Source organism: Oenanthe melanoleuca, chromosome 4 (assembly GCF_029582105.1).
Source record: "Oenanthe melanoleuca isolate GR-GAL-2019-014 chromosome 4, OMel1.0, whole genome shotgun sequence".
NCBI classification, from domain to species: Eukaryota; Metazoa; Chordata; class Aves; order Passeriformes; family Muscicapidae; genus Oenanthe; species Oenanthe melanoleuca.
In genome coordinates, this window is record NC_079337.1 from 35,956,600 (window position 1) to 35,977,343 (window position 20,744).

General features: G+C 35.6%; 1 protein-coding gene across 6 annotated transcripts in view; it reads right to left on the reverse strand.

The window, feature by feature from the left end:
• Nucleotides 1–14,749, reverse strand: part of ASB5 (ankyrin repeat and SOCS box containing 5) — a 28,370-nt gene extending 13,621 nt beyond the window's left edge. Inside the window, exons 1-2 of one of the 6 annotated variants that reach the window (XM_056491005.1) lie at nt 5,849–5,937; nt 5,326–5,396 (exon numbers count right to left, since the gene is read on the reverse strand). Coding sequence is in view for 2 of the 6 variants with exons in the window: in XM_056491003.1 (XP_056346978.1) it covers nt 14,468–14,663 (196 nt within the window). In the remaining 4 variants the exon portion in view is untranslated. The other 5 variants (XM_056491007.1, XM_056491003.1, XM_056491008.1 and 2 more) reach the window with 5 other exon arrangements.
• Between the last annotated feature and the right edge of the window lie 5,995 nt (nt 14,750–20,744).

Below are 20,744 nucleotides of genomic sequence, written 5' to 3' on the forward strand. Positions count from 1 at the left end.
TCATGCACAAGTTGTTTTTTCCATCTTCTTGAAGCATCAACAACTGTCTGGATATTTTTCTAACCTAAAGTAGCTTGCAAAGTTTGTGTGCCCTAGCTAGAATGCCAAGATGTAAAATCACATAATCTCCAAATCCAGTAATTTATTAGATCCATGTCAGATTTGACTTGAGTAGAAGGAGCAGCTGGTAATATTCCTTGGCTGTTATTATTTGCTTGACAAGTCACTAAAGCAAAGTAAGGGTTTCTTCAGTCCCCTTCCCAACTAGAAGGTGACAGAAAAGGCATATGGATATTCTGAGCTGAGTTCAGACTCTGAAGATTTAAGTCTGGAATAATTTTGCTCCTTAGACACAGTCTCAGCCTTAATCCAGAATACAAACATTTTTTCCCAAACTATGCTGACAATTCACTGCATTTTCCCAGCCTCCCTGAGAGTGAATGCAGCACAGGCTCTAATCCCAAGCCTTATAAACAGCAAGCAATTGTGCAGCAAAGCTGGGCCTACTGTGCCATATCCACGAGATTTTGGAGTTGTGGCCCCTCAAGCCAGTAGGCTGAAGACTTTTTTTTTTTTTTTTTCCATTTTTGACTCTATCCTTTCACCCTTCTATCCAATCTTATGATATATTCCACTCTCTGCATCACTTTCAGTCCATTTTCCAATCTGCCTATTTAATTACAGACTGCATTGCAGTATGACTTTCTCTTCCTTTGCTCTGCAAGGGTGCCTGCAGAGCCAAGTTAGGTTTGGATACCTCCATGGAGGAAACAGAGAGGAAGGGAAAAAAGCATCCTTCAGACTTGATAAAAGGTATACTTGTTAATCAAGTGAACTGAAACAATCAGAAGCCTTAAGGGCAACAGAAATCTCTCAGTACTTCAGGATGTCTAGCAATAAATCTATATTCCCAGTATGGCAATCACCAAGAGGCTCTAAGTAGCTAGACCCCGTTAAGATGGATTCTTCAGAAAATTTTAGTTTCCATATTTTACTTAGATTCTGAGAATTTCAAAACTAGACTAATTGTGGCTTTTTCTTTGCAAGAGTAGCAAGAGAGCCTAACCTTCAACCATACAAGGGAGTGGCTAGTACTAACACTGATAAACTCCTGTGAAATTTCCTTTCAGCTGAGGGATATTGTCCAAGGTTTTTGGAAACCACTGACCTAATGAGCCAAAATGACCATATGTAAAATTTTCTTTAGGTCAGGAAATCTTAGCCCAAACAGTGAAAAACATGGGGGCAAAAAATGCTCTGCATAAGAAAACTGATGAATAAACACAACCATACAGTATCATTGCATTCAAATGGTTACTTGGAAGATAAGGAAAATAGTGCTTAAATTCTTGAATATTGCTTAGTTCTAAAACTGTCAATATTGGAAATCATCAAAGGCATTTTAAGAATAACTCTGATTTCTATAACAGATAGCTATATTTTACATGGTAGATTCACAGTTAATTTATGCACAACACATGAACTAGCTCCTGTCTACTCCTGCAATTGACTATTTTAACATTTCCAGTTTTTAATTTTATATCATATTATCATGAATTTCAAGTTTGACTTCCTTAATTTCTTTTTTTGTTTCACTCTAAACTTTATGATGTAAACAACATCAAATGGAATTATGATCACTCTTAAAAAAAATCCTCTTAAGACTCTTACAATTATTCACAACTCCTTTTTATACATTTGGACTATGAAAAAAAAATACAGGAAAATATGGCACAGGCAATAACACTTCTAACAGAGTTTATTCCTCATTGCTGAAAATGTCAGTGTTCAGCAACTTAAATATCTTCCTAAGTACTTCTGTATGCAAAGCCTTACAATTATATATTTGTCCTTAGTATCTTAGTACAGGACAATAATTCTGTCACCTGTGTTCCTCTGTTGCCTCCTATTTCACCTATCTAGAGACTTCTTACACATAAAGTTATCTATAAAGTTTACTCCTCCCCCTCCTTTCATTCCCTGGTTCCCCATAGTAAATAATTAACCTTCAGTATCCAGTTACCTTGTCACAGGACAGCAAAAGTCAGGGTAAGTCAAGCCTTAAACACTTGCATAAAACAAACAGGGCAGATAAACAAGAAATGGTATTTTAGATCAGCTGATAAGAGAGCAAAAAGATCGAAAATAGCTTCAGTACCGTTCTGTTAACCCATGCAAGACAATAAAGTGCCACTAACAAAAGCATGCATTTACATTACAGCTAGGAAAACAAACCCCAAAAATCAGTTTTATAGCCGGACCATCATAAACGGGGTCAGCTCAGCATATCTCAGCACCCGGTTTCTGCAGTGGCTGCTATACTAACCTTGGCTGGTCAGAATACCCCAGCCAGCTTTCCGTTTTGCAGGACACTCCCCTACTCTTTCTAGGCGTCTTTTGGGGAGATTCTGGCTCCTCTGAACAGCAGTGCTTGTTGTCATGATTTGTTTCTCGAGGAAAGCCTGTCTGTCATTGGTGCAGGTACTCTGGTCTGATGAACATCCACAAATGATTTCTACTACCTTTTTTTCCTCCTTTCGCTTTTTCACAAAGGATCTTGCTGTACTTACTCACTGTAGAATGGCTACAACACTGAAATCCATTCAGTAACATTTACTAGCTTGGACTAGTGACTACAGAGTGGGGGAAGGGAAGGACTGCTCCAGCATTTTCTATTTTTAAAACAGAGAAAGAATCAGCTTAGCTACAGCATGAGTCTTAACTATTTACATGATTTAAATGGAAAGAAGGTGTTAATTTTTTAATCATTTAACACAAAAAAAGTAAACAGATTCTTAAAGCATATGAATTAAAATGTTTTGCTGCTTTAATACCAAGCAGCTTAAAACAGAAAACCAAAATTATTTTATCAGAATGGAATTTTTTTAAATAATAGTAACAACAATGATTACTGCATCAAGTTTTACTCATATGTAATGTGCAGTTAAAAGTGACTTTAGAATTCAGGAGAATCCATGAAAATATTAAACACCCCTGGTTTTCTGTGGTTTGTTTCTTGTTTGTTTTCTTTTTTTATAAATAGGGGGCAAAATATCCTAAAAATGTAAACAGAAACTAAGTCCTGAATAAAAGTATGTTTTGACTAAAAAAAATAATAATTTCAAAAGTGTGATCCTGTTATGAAAGTAAGGCTGTAGTCTTATCAGAAGAAGCACAGAACAATATTTTTTTTTAAATAGTAACAAAACCAACCAAAGAGTGCTACAATTTTTTGTTCATTACTTTGTATCAGGCTGATACTATACAACAGAAATCTGCAGAGAGAAGCAATCTATGATAAAATTCAACCATTGTTCAAGACAGTGATTTCTCTGTAATAATAACACGTTAAAATGTCACCTTTACCTCCCTAGCATTTCCTTGTAGTATTTCCTCATTATGCTGTTCTACAGATATATAAATTAGCCACTTGTAAATTTTTAACAAGCAAATCAACATTAATGAGGTCCACATAACACTACTCTTTACAGGTACCTGACAAAGCTTAATCCCTAAAATTCTGCTCAGATATAATGCTCAGATATTTAATGAAATTTTCTATATCCCTCTTGGTTTTCTTCAGGAGAAAATGAGAGGCAAGATTACAGCTAAATAGGGTGAGGGGAAGAAGAAGGAGCACATGAGAACTGTCTAATTTGTAATAGTGCTACACCTTTTACAGAACAGAAGCAGGTGGGCTACTGCTCTTCTCACAAGACAGAACAAACCAGCAATCTCACAGACATTAGGCTGCTTTCAGACAAGTGTTTTCCTCAGGTTTTATCTAGCTGAATGAATCAGAATATCTCCCAGACTGAAATAAACACTTCAACATATCCATCAACCAGACTGTGCATGTAAATCTGAAACAGAGCTTTCAAAGGTCTCATTCTAAAGGGGACATTATAAATATATATCACGTTAATACTAGAATTATGTGTTACTTTGTAGTGCTTTCTTCCAAGTAAATAAATACTGGAAGAGGAATTAACAGGAGGGCATACTAGGGATGTATGTGCCTGTACAGGAACACATGTGCCTGTGCAGGAAAATACCAGCATTATCCTCCTGTGAGAAATAAACACTGATGGGTTTTCCACTTGCCATGGTCCTGAGGCTCATCTCAGTTTTAAATTTCCATATGGAATGGAATGCCAGGACTCTCAGGAGAAGATGGTGAGGATCAGGATCAAGCAAAGCATCTGGGACTGCAGAGCAGGAATTGACAGTGGTCTGGCAAGAAAAAAAAAATCTACATTTTTTGGTAGGAGTTCTGTGGGTGAGATTGTCAGCTGAGAATGAATCTGTGTCTTTCTACAGGAGTGGTACAAAATTGGAAGTACTTCATACAAATGCTTTCCACATTTATTGCAGCCTCTGCTCTCTCTTACCAGCCTGAGAAGGTGACTGGAAGGAGCAAGGAAACCAGCAGGTACACAGACAGCTGCCATGGCTTCAAAGAGGCAGAGCCCCACAGGAGTCAGCATCCATCACTGCTCTCTCCTGCAGACAACTGCACAGGAAGCAATGAGCTGCCAGTGCAGTTGGACCACCCCCAAAACCCTCCCCCTTCAAAGCATGGCTTATAGGAAAAGTATCTCTATTACACAGAGATATTCCATAGGCACTTTGGGTAACTCACTGAGTTACTTTGAATACTCTGGAAGACATTAAAAAATACACATTTTTGTGTTTTAAAGAAGGCAAAGCTTATCCAGTTGAGAACTCTTGAATGAATTTTTCACTAAATTCTGCCAGGCCCAACCATTCAACCTCCAGGCAAAAAATCATTAAAAGGTCTTATCAAAAGAGTTCACAAATACAAGATTTAAAACAAAAGAAAACAAAAACTAACCAAACAAACAAAAAATCCAAAAAACTAAAACAGCATCAAAGATTGCCTGAAATGATGTTAAAATATACTTGAGATGAGGAAATGAACATGGCTAAAACCTGGCTGAAGACCACGCTATTTCACTTCCACCTCTGAAATGGAATTGCTATGTGATCTTTCTCACATCACAGTCTATGCCCTGGACTACATTAGCTACAGAATAAAAATCAGTATCTTTCAATTTCATTAGATAATAAAACTATTAACATTCAGAACTACTTAAGCTTAGTCCTGAGAGTGTGTTCTTCAGATTTTTCTCTATAGAAGACATTAAAACACTTCCAAAACCTGCCAGAAAACCTTTAACAGAAGTCTAACTGGGTGTCCAAACATATAAAAAATACAGTTGACCATTATTCTTCCTGACTTGGAAAATAAGCAATTAGAGATAGCATTTAGATTATAGAAACTTATGGAAGCAATGTAGTTACCTTCAAAAAAGCAGCCAGGGGAAAGGGCAGATGCTGCAGTCTGAGAGTAAGGATGGTTTTGGAATTCTGACCTAATTTAGTAACAAGCTTTAAATAAAGTACTATGTTACATTTCATTAATAATTAGTTCTGTTCAAATTTATAACCCAGAGAAAGAAGTGCTAAAGGAAACTTTAAAAATCTTTTTATTCCACATTTTTGTAAAAGGAAATGTCAGTAAAGTTTCAACATTTCCATATCTACACATAGCTCTGAGTTTAAAGGGGCAGCAGCTCTTAACAGGTGGCAATGAAAAGAGAAGTAAATTTTTTTTCCTCCCTTTTAGCAGGGAACTAATTCTATTTTCAAGACTATTTTTGAGGCAACAGAGATGCAATTGTGGTAACACACAAAAAAAAATGCTAATAAAACCAGCAATACCCAAAACCCCCTGGATCTTTCAATACACAATGAAGTCCAATGTAATACAGTCCAAATTTCCATAACAATAATTCATCTTAGGAAAAATTGAACAAAAATGCACCATTTTCAAATGTCACAGATCATTATTTTGTGTGCAACCATCTCAAACCAGCAAACCAATGAGCCTCCTTGCTTCCCAAACTGTTCTGTACTTTCAGGTTAGTCTGTTTTCATGACCAGGATTATTATGGAGTCACAGTGACTGCATGGAACCTGCCACACTAAATTCTGGAACAGGACTAGAAACTGACTCTGCTCATGTGATCCACACCCTGCAACCATGAAGCTGAAATGACAGAAAGGCTCCTGTGGCTCAGTGCCAGCACCCCAGCAGTGGCCTATCATTTGATACGGCCAAAAATGAACCAGAAGAAATTTTGAATATTCCTCCCTGGAGGAGATGCCAAGATAAAGCAAATTTTAGGAAGGATTGAGGAACTGTGGTTACTGACAAAAACAGCATCCTACAAGACCACAGTGGTGCCACTGTCACATTCTGCAGTGCCAGCTCAATGCCAAGGAACGTAAATGCACCATAAAATGTGCAGGAATTAAAGCTCTAGGAGCAGAACAAAGAAAGGCCAGGAACAACTTTGTATCTGTTTGTTAAATAGATTCTTGTATCAGGCCATACCTCATGGCAAGTATGATGGTGATATAAGTCATTAGCAAGCAACCAGAAGCTTAGGCATTATCCAGGTCACTAACCAGTCCTCTTGAGAAATACCAACAGATAGGTAGGTAATGTTTGAATGATCACTAGTTACTTAAGCATAAAACATCATTTCTTTATACCATTATAAGCACTAAAAAGTCTATTACATACTCTTAATACAACCTCGTCACTGTCTCTTAGCTAGGAATTCAAATCAGTAGTAGTAGTAGTCACAGTAGTAATAGAAGATGATGATGATGATGATGATGATGATGATGATAATGATGATGATGATGATATTAGCAACAGTATGGCTGGCTGGCTCATAATTTTCTACCTCTTCTCCTGAAATTTCTACAGTTGCTACACCTTGTGTCCTTGGATGCTGGGAATCATAACTGAAGGTTGGAAAAAGGTTTAAACTTCTGATATGACAAAGGCTTTGTCTCAGGCCTCCCATAAGTCAAATATGGAACAATGACACATTTATTACATTTCTTGCTTGTTTAATATGTGTACCTGTCACACTCTTCATGCAGACAAGGCAGAAGAGACACAGAATACTTGCTGATACGTAAACTAAACTAAATCACAGAAGTCATGGGGTGGAACCTGAGCAAATCAGTTAGCCAGCAGGCCTGAGGTTAAGATTCTGACAGAAAGACAGACACAGGCATAAAACCAGTAGTCAGCATAGGAGTGGAAAAGGGCACCTCAGAGAGAATCTTCAGTCAATTATAGTGAAAGAACAGCCATAAAGAGAGAGAGCATATTTATTGCCAGAAAGACTCAGTAGTGCAACAGATGCAGCATGCCACACAGGATTTATGGCCAAGCAGCCAGCACTGCTGCAGTCATGAGCAGAGCTCAGTACTTAGGCATGCTATGCAATTCCCCACAAGCCACCATCATCTCACTGGCAGAAGTTCACTCGCTGTTTGCCTGCATTGCGAATGTTTGAGAACATTCCCTACAAGGGAGGAATGTGAATAGCAAAACCCTGGCCATAAGCATCCAGGGGCTGAAGGAAGGAACACCACCTTCAGGGAGCTACGCTATTTTGGTCTTCCCCTGTTGCCTTATGCCCCACCAATGCAAGAAAGATCAGTGCAGATGGTACAGCTGAGCTTGCCCAAAGCCAATACTGCAGTTTTCTACATATTTTCTTTAACACCAGTTCTCTTTAGAGCCTTGCAGACAGATTGCTACAGGATTGCCTTTCAGTCATATTGCTATGCACCTTTAAAACCCCCAGTTTTTAAGCTACATCAGAGTTCATAATGTTAGTTTTCTACTTATATTATTTCATAAGCTTACTATTCATTTCATACAGAAAAATACAGAAATCAATTGATGAAGGGCATTTCCATGTGAGTTTAGAGTGTACACTCCAAGCAAGCAAATGGGACCTAGGTTGGTGACAAGTTAAGGTCAATACTCAGAAAAAAATACATTTCAAGAAGGCACACCTGAATGAAACCAGGCAAAAAATGCAGCTGGTGGACCTCAAGGAGGTCCTGACATACACAGAAGAGTAATAAATCCCCTCAAACAAATCCACATGATAGGCTATATCAGTTTCTTTCAGGGAGGCAAGCATGCAAACGGACTCAGCATACATATTCACTAAAAGCTTCTGTGGCCTCAGAAATTTTCTTGAAGATGAGGGATGTAAAAAATGAAAAATCTGAATTAAAAGTAACATGCTTGCCAACAGATTCTCTTGCTTTTTGTTGCTGCAAATAAGTCAGGGCTCTGGCCATGTCGATTTAGTTGCATCATATAACTGAGCAAAACCTCTTTTAGAATAGGTGGAATATGTTCTTCATAAAAGAATATTCTGGTATTTGTATAATACATGGTGTCTTTTTCTTCCTTCAAAGAAAGTGCCTTATTTGCTTTATTTTGAAGCATGACTCTTCTTTAGCAGTCATTTGTCATATTAGGCAAAGTTATTTGTCATGAGCTCCATCAATAAAGCTCTCCCTTCTAAACTTTCAAAAAAGAATATTCATACTATCTTAAGCATTTTTACACCATTAGTGTACGTGCTGCAGATGAGAAACAAATGCTAAATGTGGTGCCTTACACCAAGTGGTATGGTGAATAGGTATGCCATACAATATTCCTGTCATTGCTAAATGAATCTCTATTGTATCCAGGAAGATAAGAGAGATCTTGTATGGCTTTTATTAATAGAACTGTGATCTCTGTGGAATGCAAGTTGAGAAAATGCCTCATGCCTATCTCCCCTACCTAACAACTGTTGCTGAGTGGCATTATCAATTGCAACTTGTTAGGATAAAATAAATATGAAAACTTTGCTCTAATCATTCACTACAAGCCTTCCAAACAGTAGATCTCTGACAGTGAAATACGGCACCATTGCCCATTTATGAGCTGTATTTTAAGGACCAGTTTCTTGGGACTACCCAAGTAGTTCTCAGTGTACAAGAAAAAAAGGAAACAGAAAACTTCATAGTATTTACCAGTCTCTGGAAGAAGATGGAGACTCCAGTAGACTGAACTACCACAATCCTGTCAATGGCTTAATTTAGCCTAACTAGCATAACTGAGCTGTCCTACCATGCCTCACCAAGGCAGATACAGCAGAAATGGGTAGCTCAAAATTTGCCACAGTGATTCAAGAGTAGATTTTTTTTTTTAAGTTTAGAAGAAACCAAGGCATATTCAGCTCTCCTGTTCTGCAAAACCAGTTTTATTTTTTTTATTTATTAAGAATACTATAAACACAACTTCTGCTTTCAAATAACTTTAACTTATACACTTGTGGATAAGGTGAAATTTTATACCATTTTTTGTGAAGAGAGGTGACATTATTAAAAAATAGGATATTTAAGATGAATCATTTTACATTCTCAGAACTACTTAGCTTATCTATTAGAACCCAGGTATCTGTTATATGTGTATATCTGTTATATGTGTATATCTGTTATATACACATGATTAGATCTTTGATGTTTATGCTACATTAACTCTACACTTCTTTTTTCATAACAAGGTTCCTCTCTATCACTTTCTGCTTGTAGCTAAATACATTTTGACAATTACTGAGTATCAGGTTTCCTTTTGATAAAATAGTAAAAAGTTCAGCAGTAGGAACTGTGCTTCCTTCTAAAAAGTTATCTGTAGTAACAAATGTAGGCTCTTTTATACACACCAAGATCTTACCAGTATTTGTTGGCAGAGTTTATATCTTACAGACTCAAGATATCTGATACTTAATTAATTTTTCAGATTTGATGCACAAACTTTGAAATCACCTTATACCACAGCACTACTACCTCATCCCAAAGCAAATAAACTATAAAACTCATCTGAAGCTCCAGCCCAGTGCTTCTATACCCAGAGGACTTTCATGACATGACCAGTTATATGGTACAGTAAGAAGAATCTAAAAACTGCTTTTGACCCTCCAGTGTTCATCCAGCAACAGCTGTACAAAGGGCTGAGTTATTAACTCTTCACAGATCTCAAAATACCACAAGAGAAGAAATTAATTTTCAAGTTTGTTAATTGTGTATCAGTTTGTAAGGCACAGAATTTTAAAATGGAACTAACATATACTTGCTATGAGTTTATGCACTAAGAAAGAAATTAATAAAATGTTGACTTTTGCAAAGTTCCAAATGCAATGAATATGCAAATGTTCACTTCAACACAATAGATAAAGAAACACTATGCACCACAATCTATTTCCAGCACAGTTCTAGTCCCTGACTGCAAAGCACTTGGCTCCAACTAATCAGTCCCTTTCAAATCAATGGGGGCAAGAGTATATGAGTAAGTGTTTACAAAATTAGTGCCAAAGTTAAAAATAACACAGCAAACAGCACCTTTATAATAAAATGGATCCCTTTTTCATTTAATTTTTTATGGTATTAATACCACTGACTTCACTGAAAAAAAAATTCAACTCTAATAGCTTATTGGTACACAAGTCTTCAATTCACTTTAAGTAAATGTAAAAGACTGCAGAGTTCTGTCCTGCATTTGGTGCTATTCAGGCTTTTAATGTTGTGAATGATAGAATAATGTATTTATTTTTATGTAAGCAGTAGATGACACTAAACTGTAGATGTTACAACTGCTCAGAGAGAAACAATTCAAAACAGACAAGGAAAACAAGTAAAACAGAGAAATTGTCTGATACCAAGACAAAATTAGCTGAAGTCCAGTACAAAGTATTATACTTAGAGAGGAAAAAGCAAATGCACAACACAGTGACTTTGTTTTAACAGACTACAGACTCTATCCATTATACTTTACTGCTGAGGGGGCAGCATCATTCCAGGAGGTATTACACAGGGTGCCATATACATTGCACATGACATAAGTGTTCCCTCTGTATACAACTAATAGCTCCCCTGGTTACACTCATAAAGTCTCAGCTGCAGCACTCTGTTTAACATGGGAAATTAGACATCAGTAAAGATGTCTGTAAGCTATATATGAACTGGCACAAGTCCAAGGGAGAGCAACTGCAGTAACTCTAGGTGCTAGAAAATAAGACTTAGCAGGAAAGACTAATTTAAGTCCTTTTTATTTTATTCTAGAAAAGAAGAAAAAACAACAGCAGAAGTAGGAACATGCATGATAATAGCCCTTGAATTGATTAGTTCTCATACATCATATTTAATGTATTTCGTTTGCAAAAATAAAGATTTAGGTCAGTCTTGGGGGAAGTGGGAAGCAGTCTAGTGATGAGAACAGAAAAACTGCAATTGGTTGCATAAGGATGCTGCAGAAGTCACTATTACTAAGCATTTTAAAAACAGGTTAGCCAAACATTTGCCAGATAACTCATGTATATTTGATCCTAGAGCATTCAATTTACCTCTGAAGGTACCTTTCAGCTATACACAAGAAAAGTTTTACTCAGACATAATTTCCATAAACAAATTAATTTGACTTATAATTACTAGAGCTTTTACATGCACATTTGTGGTCTTAGCTGATGCTGAACACTGATGTCGTTCCTTTATTTCAATGTCACATAAACAGTATAACAATTTCTAATTAATTATTGTGACATTATCCAGCCATTCATATACACTTGAGATCCAGAGGATAGATGGAGTGTAGATTGCTGACTATTAAAACTGAAAATATTCCTGAAATATTAAGAAACAAAGTATGACCCTTTTCACACTAACATTTAGCAGTAAAACCACACAAAGCAGATGACACAGGCAGAGCTGTCTCCTTATATTTAATAGAGAAAAAGTGACAGAACAAAGCAAGTCAACTTTAAAATGGATAATCCCTGGGCCTCAGTTCCTGAACTGACCTCTATACCTTCAGTTTAACAAAAGGAGCTCCACCAAAAAACTACTGCTCTGTACCTGAAACACCCTCAATTGCACAGGATTCATAAAAGACAGACCTATTTTAACTCAAGGGGTTGATTTAGTAAGTATGAAATAATGCCTGTGCCTAGTAGCACATTATTTCCAAAGGTTCTTTTTTCTTCAAAATTATAGCACTATGTCCTAGCCAAGCCATTATAATAGCAATAAGTAATTTTCTGTCATTAAAAGCAAACCTAAAATACCAGTGCTAACAGAATTTTGAGAGCATATAATCAGGTTAAAACTAGAAAATTAAAAGAAACATTTCCTCTAATTTGAATTACTTATTGAAGCACTATAAACTTTGATTAGCTAATGATACATGTTAGGCTAATTATCAGTTTTGGAGGTTCTTTGTGTTGTTTTTTTCTGCCAAGATTTTTCTGCTATTTGAGAAAAAACAAAGAATGGATCACTAATTAGGAGGATACTCAGTATTTTATTTTACAATGCAATGTCTCAAGCTGTTTCATGCTTCATATTACTTACTGTACTTCTTTTAGGTATCACTTTTAACAGAATATTCTGTTACATGTATCATATAAACTCTACTGAGGTATTCCTGTTTGTCAAATCAAATCCCACAACACAGTTGTGAGTTCAGACACCAGCGTGCCTCCTTCCACAGACATAGAACTAAAGTATAGAAAAGAGAAGATAAAATAATAATTTTGAGGAGAATTATTTGCATCCCAAAGAGCAAGGATTGCTGCTGTTAATCACAACAAATGGATGAATAGCAGATTGTGTAACACTAGCTGAACATGTGCTTACAACTCTTACAAATCCAGATCCAGCCACTGCAAGCTGGACAGTGAAAAATGAGGGCACACTGATACTGAACTGTAAAAAAGTACAGTTTAAACACAAAGTAGTTGAATTAACTATTTTCTTTTAATAATACAAGCAGAAAACCAGAAAATGTACCATATGTTTGATCCTTTAAATCAATAAAAACCTCTGCCACCTGACCAAAACAGTAATCTGCAAGAGTGATAGATTTTCATCTTTTGCACTGGCCAGCTACTAGAATACATTTATATTATATACATATAATAATAATAATACATTTATCTAGGGATAATAGATGAGACTTTCGACAAATGGCTGAATTACAGATTTCTGGGTTCAGCAACAGGTAACACCATAGACACTACTTTACTCTCCAGCCTGATGCATGTTATTCCTTTCCCTCCAGCTCCTCCCAAATCTCTTTCCTTCTGTGCCCAGCTCATGTGTCAATCTTCCCATAAAGAGCTGCATTAGAGCTACCCAGCATCTCCTGGAAAAAAATTCTTGATTTCAAGTAAGGCCTTTTCCATTCTCTGCAAGTATCCCTGTCTCTGCTCTTGCTATCCTACTATAGTGAATTTATACATACATACCCACATTCCCCCCAACATATATATCTGCACATACACTCACACACAAACACACACATGCACAGTAGTTCAAATGGTGTCAATTAACAGGCTCAGATGTAAAAACCCTGGGGTTCAGAGCTCGTGCACATGATATAAATCCAAATCTTCTGCAAAGTAAGCTAATTCCTACTTTAGGATTTAAGCCTTTATTTCTGGATTGCGAATTTTAACACCCTCACACAAAATGTCTACCTTTAGTCCCAACACTAAATACTGAAAAGAATCTTTTGAAACTGTTTCTGACTCATTTCTATAGTTTCTCCCTTTACTTTTAACTTGGGCTATGTCTTCACATTTGTGGTACCTAGGGATGAGTAGTAAAGGCAGTAAGAGACAAGTCTTCCCATTCTATTGCCCAACTCAGCTTGATGCCATCCCAGAATGCAAGGAACAACAAAGACAAGTGGGGTAGCAGGGATCCCAAGTTGACCAAAATCAGGGCTCAGTCATGTACCAGCATGCCACAATTTAGAAGAGTGTTCTGTAACACCAAAGAATTGAAGGAAAACAGTGCCTCACGACAGGTGAGCTTGGGGCAACAGTTCTGCTAAAGTTCTGCTCACGTGAACAGAAAAAGGAATTTTACAAGAGCTCTCAACCCAATAAAATTGGAAGTTTCCACACACATGCCCAAAAGCTGGCCCTGAGGTTCTTGATATGTGTCAAGAGACAACTTATTCAAAGTACATGAAAACTACATCTTCTCTAAAAAATTACTGTAAGAAAATTTCACCTCAATCAAGACATAATTTTCAGAAATATTTGGACTAGTTTCACTAGAGTGGTGCAAAATAATCATATGTCAAACATGGAAAATTTCAACTATGCATGGTAAATTGTGGAACATTAGGGCAATTGGGAAAATAGTCCCAGACTGGAAAGTATTCTGCAATCTTATTTATATACAGTCATGTTAAATATAGGCCTCCCTCCTAATAGAAAACTGGCTGTGATATTTCAATTGTATTCTGAACTTAAAATTAATCTAAAAAAACCCAAACAAATCAAATCAAATCAAATCAAACCAAACCAAACCAAAAAAGCTCACATGATCTAACAACACTCCTATAGATAATTTTTGTTATACAAAACACAGCAACAACTACAGGAAAAAAACCCCACTCACTCCTAATTTGAAAAACTGAATGTAAATGAGGCTAGCAGACAAGTAATTGCCTGAACAACAAAATCCCCAAAGAGCAGTGAAAACAGAGTATGTACAAATATACCTTGTCCTTGAGGAACTCCATAAAATTCAGCAGCTATCCTTGCTGCTTCCTTACGGTTTCCTTTCACAATGTAGAAATGACTAAGTATAGCAAGGCTGATCTTCACAAAAAGTTTAAAACAAAAAAGTGAAAGTATAGTAAAGTAGACATTGGATAACTGCTGTGCAAAAGGGCGACTTTCTTCTATGACAGTCATTGCTGCAGCAAAATCTCTGTCAGTGTTTGGGTCTGGCTCTCCAATGTGTTGATAAGATCATATGGCTCTAGCCATGCACTCTTGGGAACAACTGGTCCCGAGGAAAGAAAATATCAGCTGGTCATGATGCCTGCTGCTCAAAATATGACGATTATTTATACTGTACATAGTACTGAGTTCACTACCGCTCTTGCTAGCCCGATGATATTCATGTGGGACAGCAGGTTCCAAGATCCTGGATTGTACTTGTTCCACTTAAAAGGTCTGTTGCATTCCAAATTCTGCATTTCTAATTCTTTTACTTACATGTTTAAAATACATTTTCAGAATTATTATTATAAGCCCCTGGAATTCATGTACTAAACCACATAACCCAGATAATCTCTTTTTGCTAAAATATGTTCTCCTCCTGCTTAAGTATAATTGCTCTTTTCTGATATTTCATTTGATGTCAGACTAATATGTTTCCTTAAAAAACTAGAATTGTATCAGTAAATAATTGATGTAAACATTAATAAATAAATGGAGATTTAATATATACCAGTTTTGACAGTCTCTCATTATTTTGCTCAGGTTGAATGAAAGTATCTAGTATACAAAGACTTTAGGACAATACAAAAAGCAGTATTCAGGGCAAGTGATATGAATCAAACACCTAGATAGATACTTTTATGCATAAGACCTGGAGCACCTAAAATTAAATTAATTAAAATGTAATGGCAAATATACAACATCGAAAATTTCTAATAGTTTTGATACGTATTTCATCGTGCTGCATCATATTATTTTAAACCTATGTTTTATTTGTTGGCCAGTTTTAGAGAGGGGAATCAAAATTTATGCATTTTTTAAAGAATTACTTTGCTTTTATACCATAAAGCTATTACTCACAGTCATCAGCAGTCACTCACAAGTTGTTCCATTAGTGTGAGTAATTGCTCAGTAAATTGCTGAGTTGCAACATGATACAAGCTGAGGAGCTGCACAGCAGAACCAGATTTCTAAGTGAACTATAATCCTAAAGTAAAGAATCATGGCATCACATGAAAGGGTCCTACCCTAAAATTTTATATTTCCCTCTAAATTAAAAAAACAGTGTCTTGAATTATAACTTAAAATACTCTACTCAAAGTGATGCTAAACCTTTCTATTCTACCCTGGGTTATCTTGTTTGGTAATTAGAAAAAAACATTTTAGAATGTTGGCAGCTGTCCATCAGAATAAAAGGGTATGATCCAAATGTCATTGCATCCACAGATCACCCTGACTGCAATGAACAGAACAGCAGATATTAAGCACTATAATATAAAACCATATTTCTGAAAAGAAAGTGGAAACTGTAAGGCACCTCTTATCAATGACCTCTCGGAGTAATTTATTAGAGTAAGAAGCTATAATGTTTTCTGGAAACTAAATTCAAACAAACCTATTTAAATGAAGAAAAGACAATGATAAATGGAAATTTTCTTGGAAATAAGTATCAATATTTTTAACAGACAGGAAGTTAATTGTGCTTGAGAAAAACAGACTATTTTACATTGAAAAAATTTAATCCACTTAAAAGTCAATCATAACAAGAAAAGGCAATTAAAAAGTTCTACTGTAAATTATATTAGTTGGTAAAAATATAAGCAATTTTTTACTAAATTTCATTTATAGACATTTTCTCATCCAGCCAGAATAGGAACTGCTTTCCTCACACCATTATTGGAAGTGGGAATGAGTACTTAAAATGCCAAATGAAAATCCCTTTTTATATTTGGCACATTGTTATCTGACACTGAATTGAGGTGTCATGTTTTCCACACGTATAAAAGGCATTATGTTCTGAGCTACTACTGCCAATTTGTTTCAATCATTAATGGAAATGGTATTTTCACATGGAATTTCTTACTTCTTACTTCTTCCATATTTGTACTAGTATTATTAAGCTTAACTTGATCAGTCCACAGAATTCCCCAGCCATCTTATGGACCTCTTTTAAAATTTATGATGCAGAACAAGAAAAAGCCATAGTTATGTTATGGAAAGCTTTTTCTTCCATACAGGGTTTTACCTGACCCTTTTTCCTTTTTTCCATATTTTGCCATCCTAGTACCTGCTTTCTCATCTGGACTTCTCCCATATTTTGTTAATGAACGAAATAATCTTTCTTTGTAGAGGCAAAACTCCAAATAGCAATTACCATAAATAACAGCAGAAGTTAGCAGTGCTCAGAATTCATCTTCCCCTTACAATGCTATTTCCTGCTTCTTATATACTGCTTCTTATGCAGTAGATAAATCACAAAATAAATTTCTCAATTGTTAGATAGTTTTCTTCAAGTTTAATTCTTCTGTTAAGGTTCAAAATAGGTAAATTTAATACTACAGTAATAAGGCCAATATGCATTTAGTATTTTGTAAGTGATGTTTCAAATAACCTCATGGATTTGTAAAACTGCTTTTAGGAATAACATGAAAATTGAAAAAGAAGGTTATTTCTGTATCAAAACTTGCTTTGTATTCTTTCAAAAATTCCCATTGTTAGTAATAAACTACCTAAGGATGAAAAACTATATGGAATCATGAGTTTTGAGAATTCCAGTTCACACACACACTCATCAGAAGCTGGCAAAATTACTCTCATAATATTTCCTCTTTTTTTAGAGCTCTGTAACTCTTATGTGTCAGCTTAGCTGGCAATTTTCCCAAGTGCACAGAACCAATCTAAGGGTTCTGAAGTGCTACAGAAATTGCCATTACAGCTAGTTGGCAAAGCCATGCTCTGAGGCAGCCAGTCATGAAAACTGAGCAACTGCTTAGAAGTTAACGCCCACACGGCATTTTGGGAGAACCCGCAACGGGAATGCTGAGATCTGAACACATAGTGTAGCTGAGAGTAGCTGAGAGGAAGGCCTTGCAAACTGGGAAAAAAAGAAACAGAAAGCTACAGCTGTTGTAATGGAGACCAGAAAACAGAAGTGTAAATAAATAAAGGATCTGACAGTCAATGCGATGCCATGAAGGAGTGGAAAAAGGGGGACTTAAGTGTCCCAAATTTTCTATTGCGTGGCAATGTGAAGTAACTGGAGTCAGATCTTGCAGCAGAATAATGAGAGCTTCCAAATGGAAATGCATCATATGTAACAAATGTACAACATTATAAAGATATCAAAACACTTGGAAAGAGCAGTGGTTTAATCCAGATATTTGCATTTCCCATGTAGTTTTTACTTTTGGGAATGTAATTTCTTGGCCTCATTTCCTCACTACTAAAATTGGGGAGTATTCTGAAGATAACTTCATTGCTGTTAAAAAACCAGATATCCTGGTGAAAATAATAACTTATTAGGTATTTAATAACTTTTATGTTAATATAAAATTCAGATTACAAACCTAAATAAAAGGAAGTCCTGACTGTTTATTCACTTAATGCCAACAGAAGAGATAGGCTGTACAATTATCTTAGCATTTACAGTTTTATCATAGCACACAAGAAAATGGCAACAAGCCACATTGCAGATTAACAATATTTGGATTTTTATTTTAATAACAATACTCTGACAGACAAGGATACTGTTACCTTGACATACTAGCACATTTCCAGCAAATAAAACAAGAACAACGTAATGATTCCTCTGATATGCTTCCCCATTTCTAGCAATTAACTATTTTAATTTTAAAACCACTTAATAAACATCAAATGCTGGAATTCATGGTATTAGAGCTCCCTTTTAATGTAGTTTGGTCAGTTATCATTTGTCAAGAACATAATCTGTACAATCAAGATAGCAATACTGCTGTTTATAATGACTATAAAGTGGTTCATTTCAAACTCCAGAACTCAAAGTAGCCTGGCCTTTAATGCTTTGCTGTGCAGCAGCCAAGTGCAGAAAGAAAGTATTTAGCAGTGGCACCTGTTTGTGCTTATTCAAACTGTCCAAAATCTAGTGTACAGTCTACCCTCAACCTAACAAAGTAATTTTTAGAAACAACCAATCAACAAACAAACTTGTGCTCTATCTATGATTAATGACATAACCACATCCATAAACTATTTTATTCTGGCAATTTTTCATCTGTGCTTTAGAAAAGGGGTATGTTTAATTTCCAGTAAGGCAAGATACACAAGAAAATTAATACAACTGATAGAATATTTAATCTTTGAGGCATTTTTTAAACATCAAAGACTATAAAATCCTTAGAAATATGATTTCTTTGCAGAACATGCTGTGTTGTTACTTTTGGACAACACACTTCCTTCTATTTATATTTTTTAAGCAATATATTTAAACTAAATGATAGAAGATATAAAAGAGTAATTATATTCACAGGAAAAATTCCACTACTGTCTTAACAGTTTTCTTTTGTATTCTGGAGATGCATATCAATGTCTGAAAGTGAAAATATTTATTTTTAAAAGGAGATAAAGATTAAATATGGTACAAGAAATTATTTGTATGACACTTCACCTGCATGTCTTTTTGCACATATAAGAGATGGCTAAATATACACAAGAACTTGATACTTATCCTGGTTCTGCTAGTTGTCTAATAACAGGTATAATAGAACATTTTAAGATATCAAACAGAGGAAAAGGAACTCTTAGGTGCTTTGAAGAATTTATTATTTTATACATTATAGGCAACCAATCATGAGAATTTTGTAGAGCAATGCCCTTGAAACAAAGAACTTAAAACAAAATCAGTAACAAATCAAGTTTTAGAACTGAGTTTCTGATGCAAGCATACAATGCTTCATGAAGGACTCAAAAGAAGAGAAGCATGAGCTACTGAAAAGGAAATGTCTAACTCAGCATTACCTGCTTAGTGACCAGCTGATTTGTATTTTAATGAGTCTATGAGATGCTTAACCTCCAAATTTTACCGGCTTATCTAAAGCTACTAAATGTTATGCCATTTCCTCCTTGATCTATATTCAGCATTTTTTTTTCTACTATTTTATATTCAAAGCATTTGAACTGAAGAAATCTAGACTCAGAGGAACTATTTTAAAATTTATTTCCTCGTTATGCAAAATGTTACCTTAACATTGGATTGAACAGAAAAAAAAGGCATACATACCATAAAACAATCTTCAAAAAGTATTAAATGTTCTTTTTATCAAAATCACTCTTAAGGATATTATGCATTTATGCTTAGGCACAGAAAATAAACCCAAACAAGTAATATTTACTTGAGTGCTACAAGAAATTAAGAAGCTTGATTGACTAGAAAACATCAAGCAGCTGCTGTGTCCTTTTCTAAAAAGGAACTCAAGCCCATTAGTACAACCCAAACACTACTCTTCACACAATATGAAAAGCTGGCTGAAGGACAGACTCTGTGCTACTGTTTTGGGGGAATGAAAAGACAAAAAATGAGAGAACACAAACTTTTTCATCCAGAAAAGACAAAATTTGCTTTAGATCTGAACTGCTTTTTCACTGCACCCCCTTGCTATCTAAGATAGAATTCTACAGAATTACTTGAGCATCATGACAAAGCCATACTATCAGTGCAAAAACCTGAGAGTTGTGTTGCTAATTGCAACAGACACAACACTGTAAAGCAAACAAATGAAAGGTTCATATCTCCTTTTTACAGCTTTTCTTCCTGAATGCTGTGTCTATCCTGGATCTAGATAAACCATGCAGCATGAAGTTACAACTCATAACCAAAGTTATATTTCATCCAGATTTCTGCAGTTCTCATAATCCCTGCTAATAGCCTGACAACCCAACCAAAGACTTTAACAAAAAAATCTGTTTCAAAATGCAGTGCAATGACATCTTTAGTGGCACAACAGGGAAAAATGAGTGTCTTAAAACACTTCTCCTCATAGTTGAGCTCTGGATCTTGACACCCATTCTACTAAATAGTTACATATTTAGACACCATTTGTCTTCTCTAATGATGAAGCACAACAGTTCCTTTAAAAGAGCTTTAATGCACAAAAATTTATAAAAGTTTTGTTACATGTATACTTTCTCGCTCTACTTTTGTGTAGCACATTATTTCCATTGAACTGCTCTAGAAAGTTCAAATTTATGACTTTGGGTGGTATGGTGGCACTTTTTTCCTCCAATGTATTAAAATCA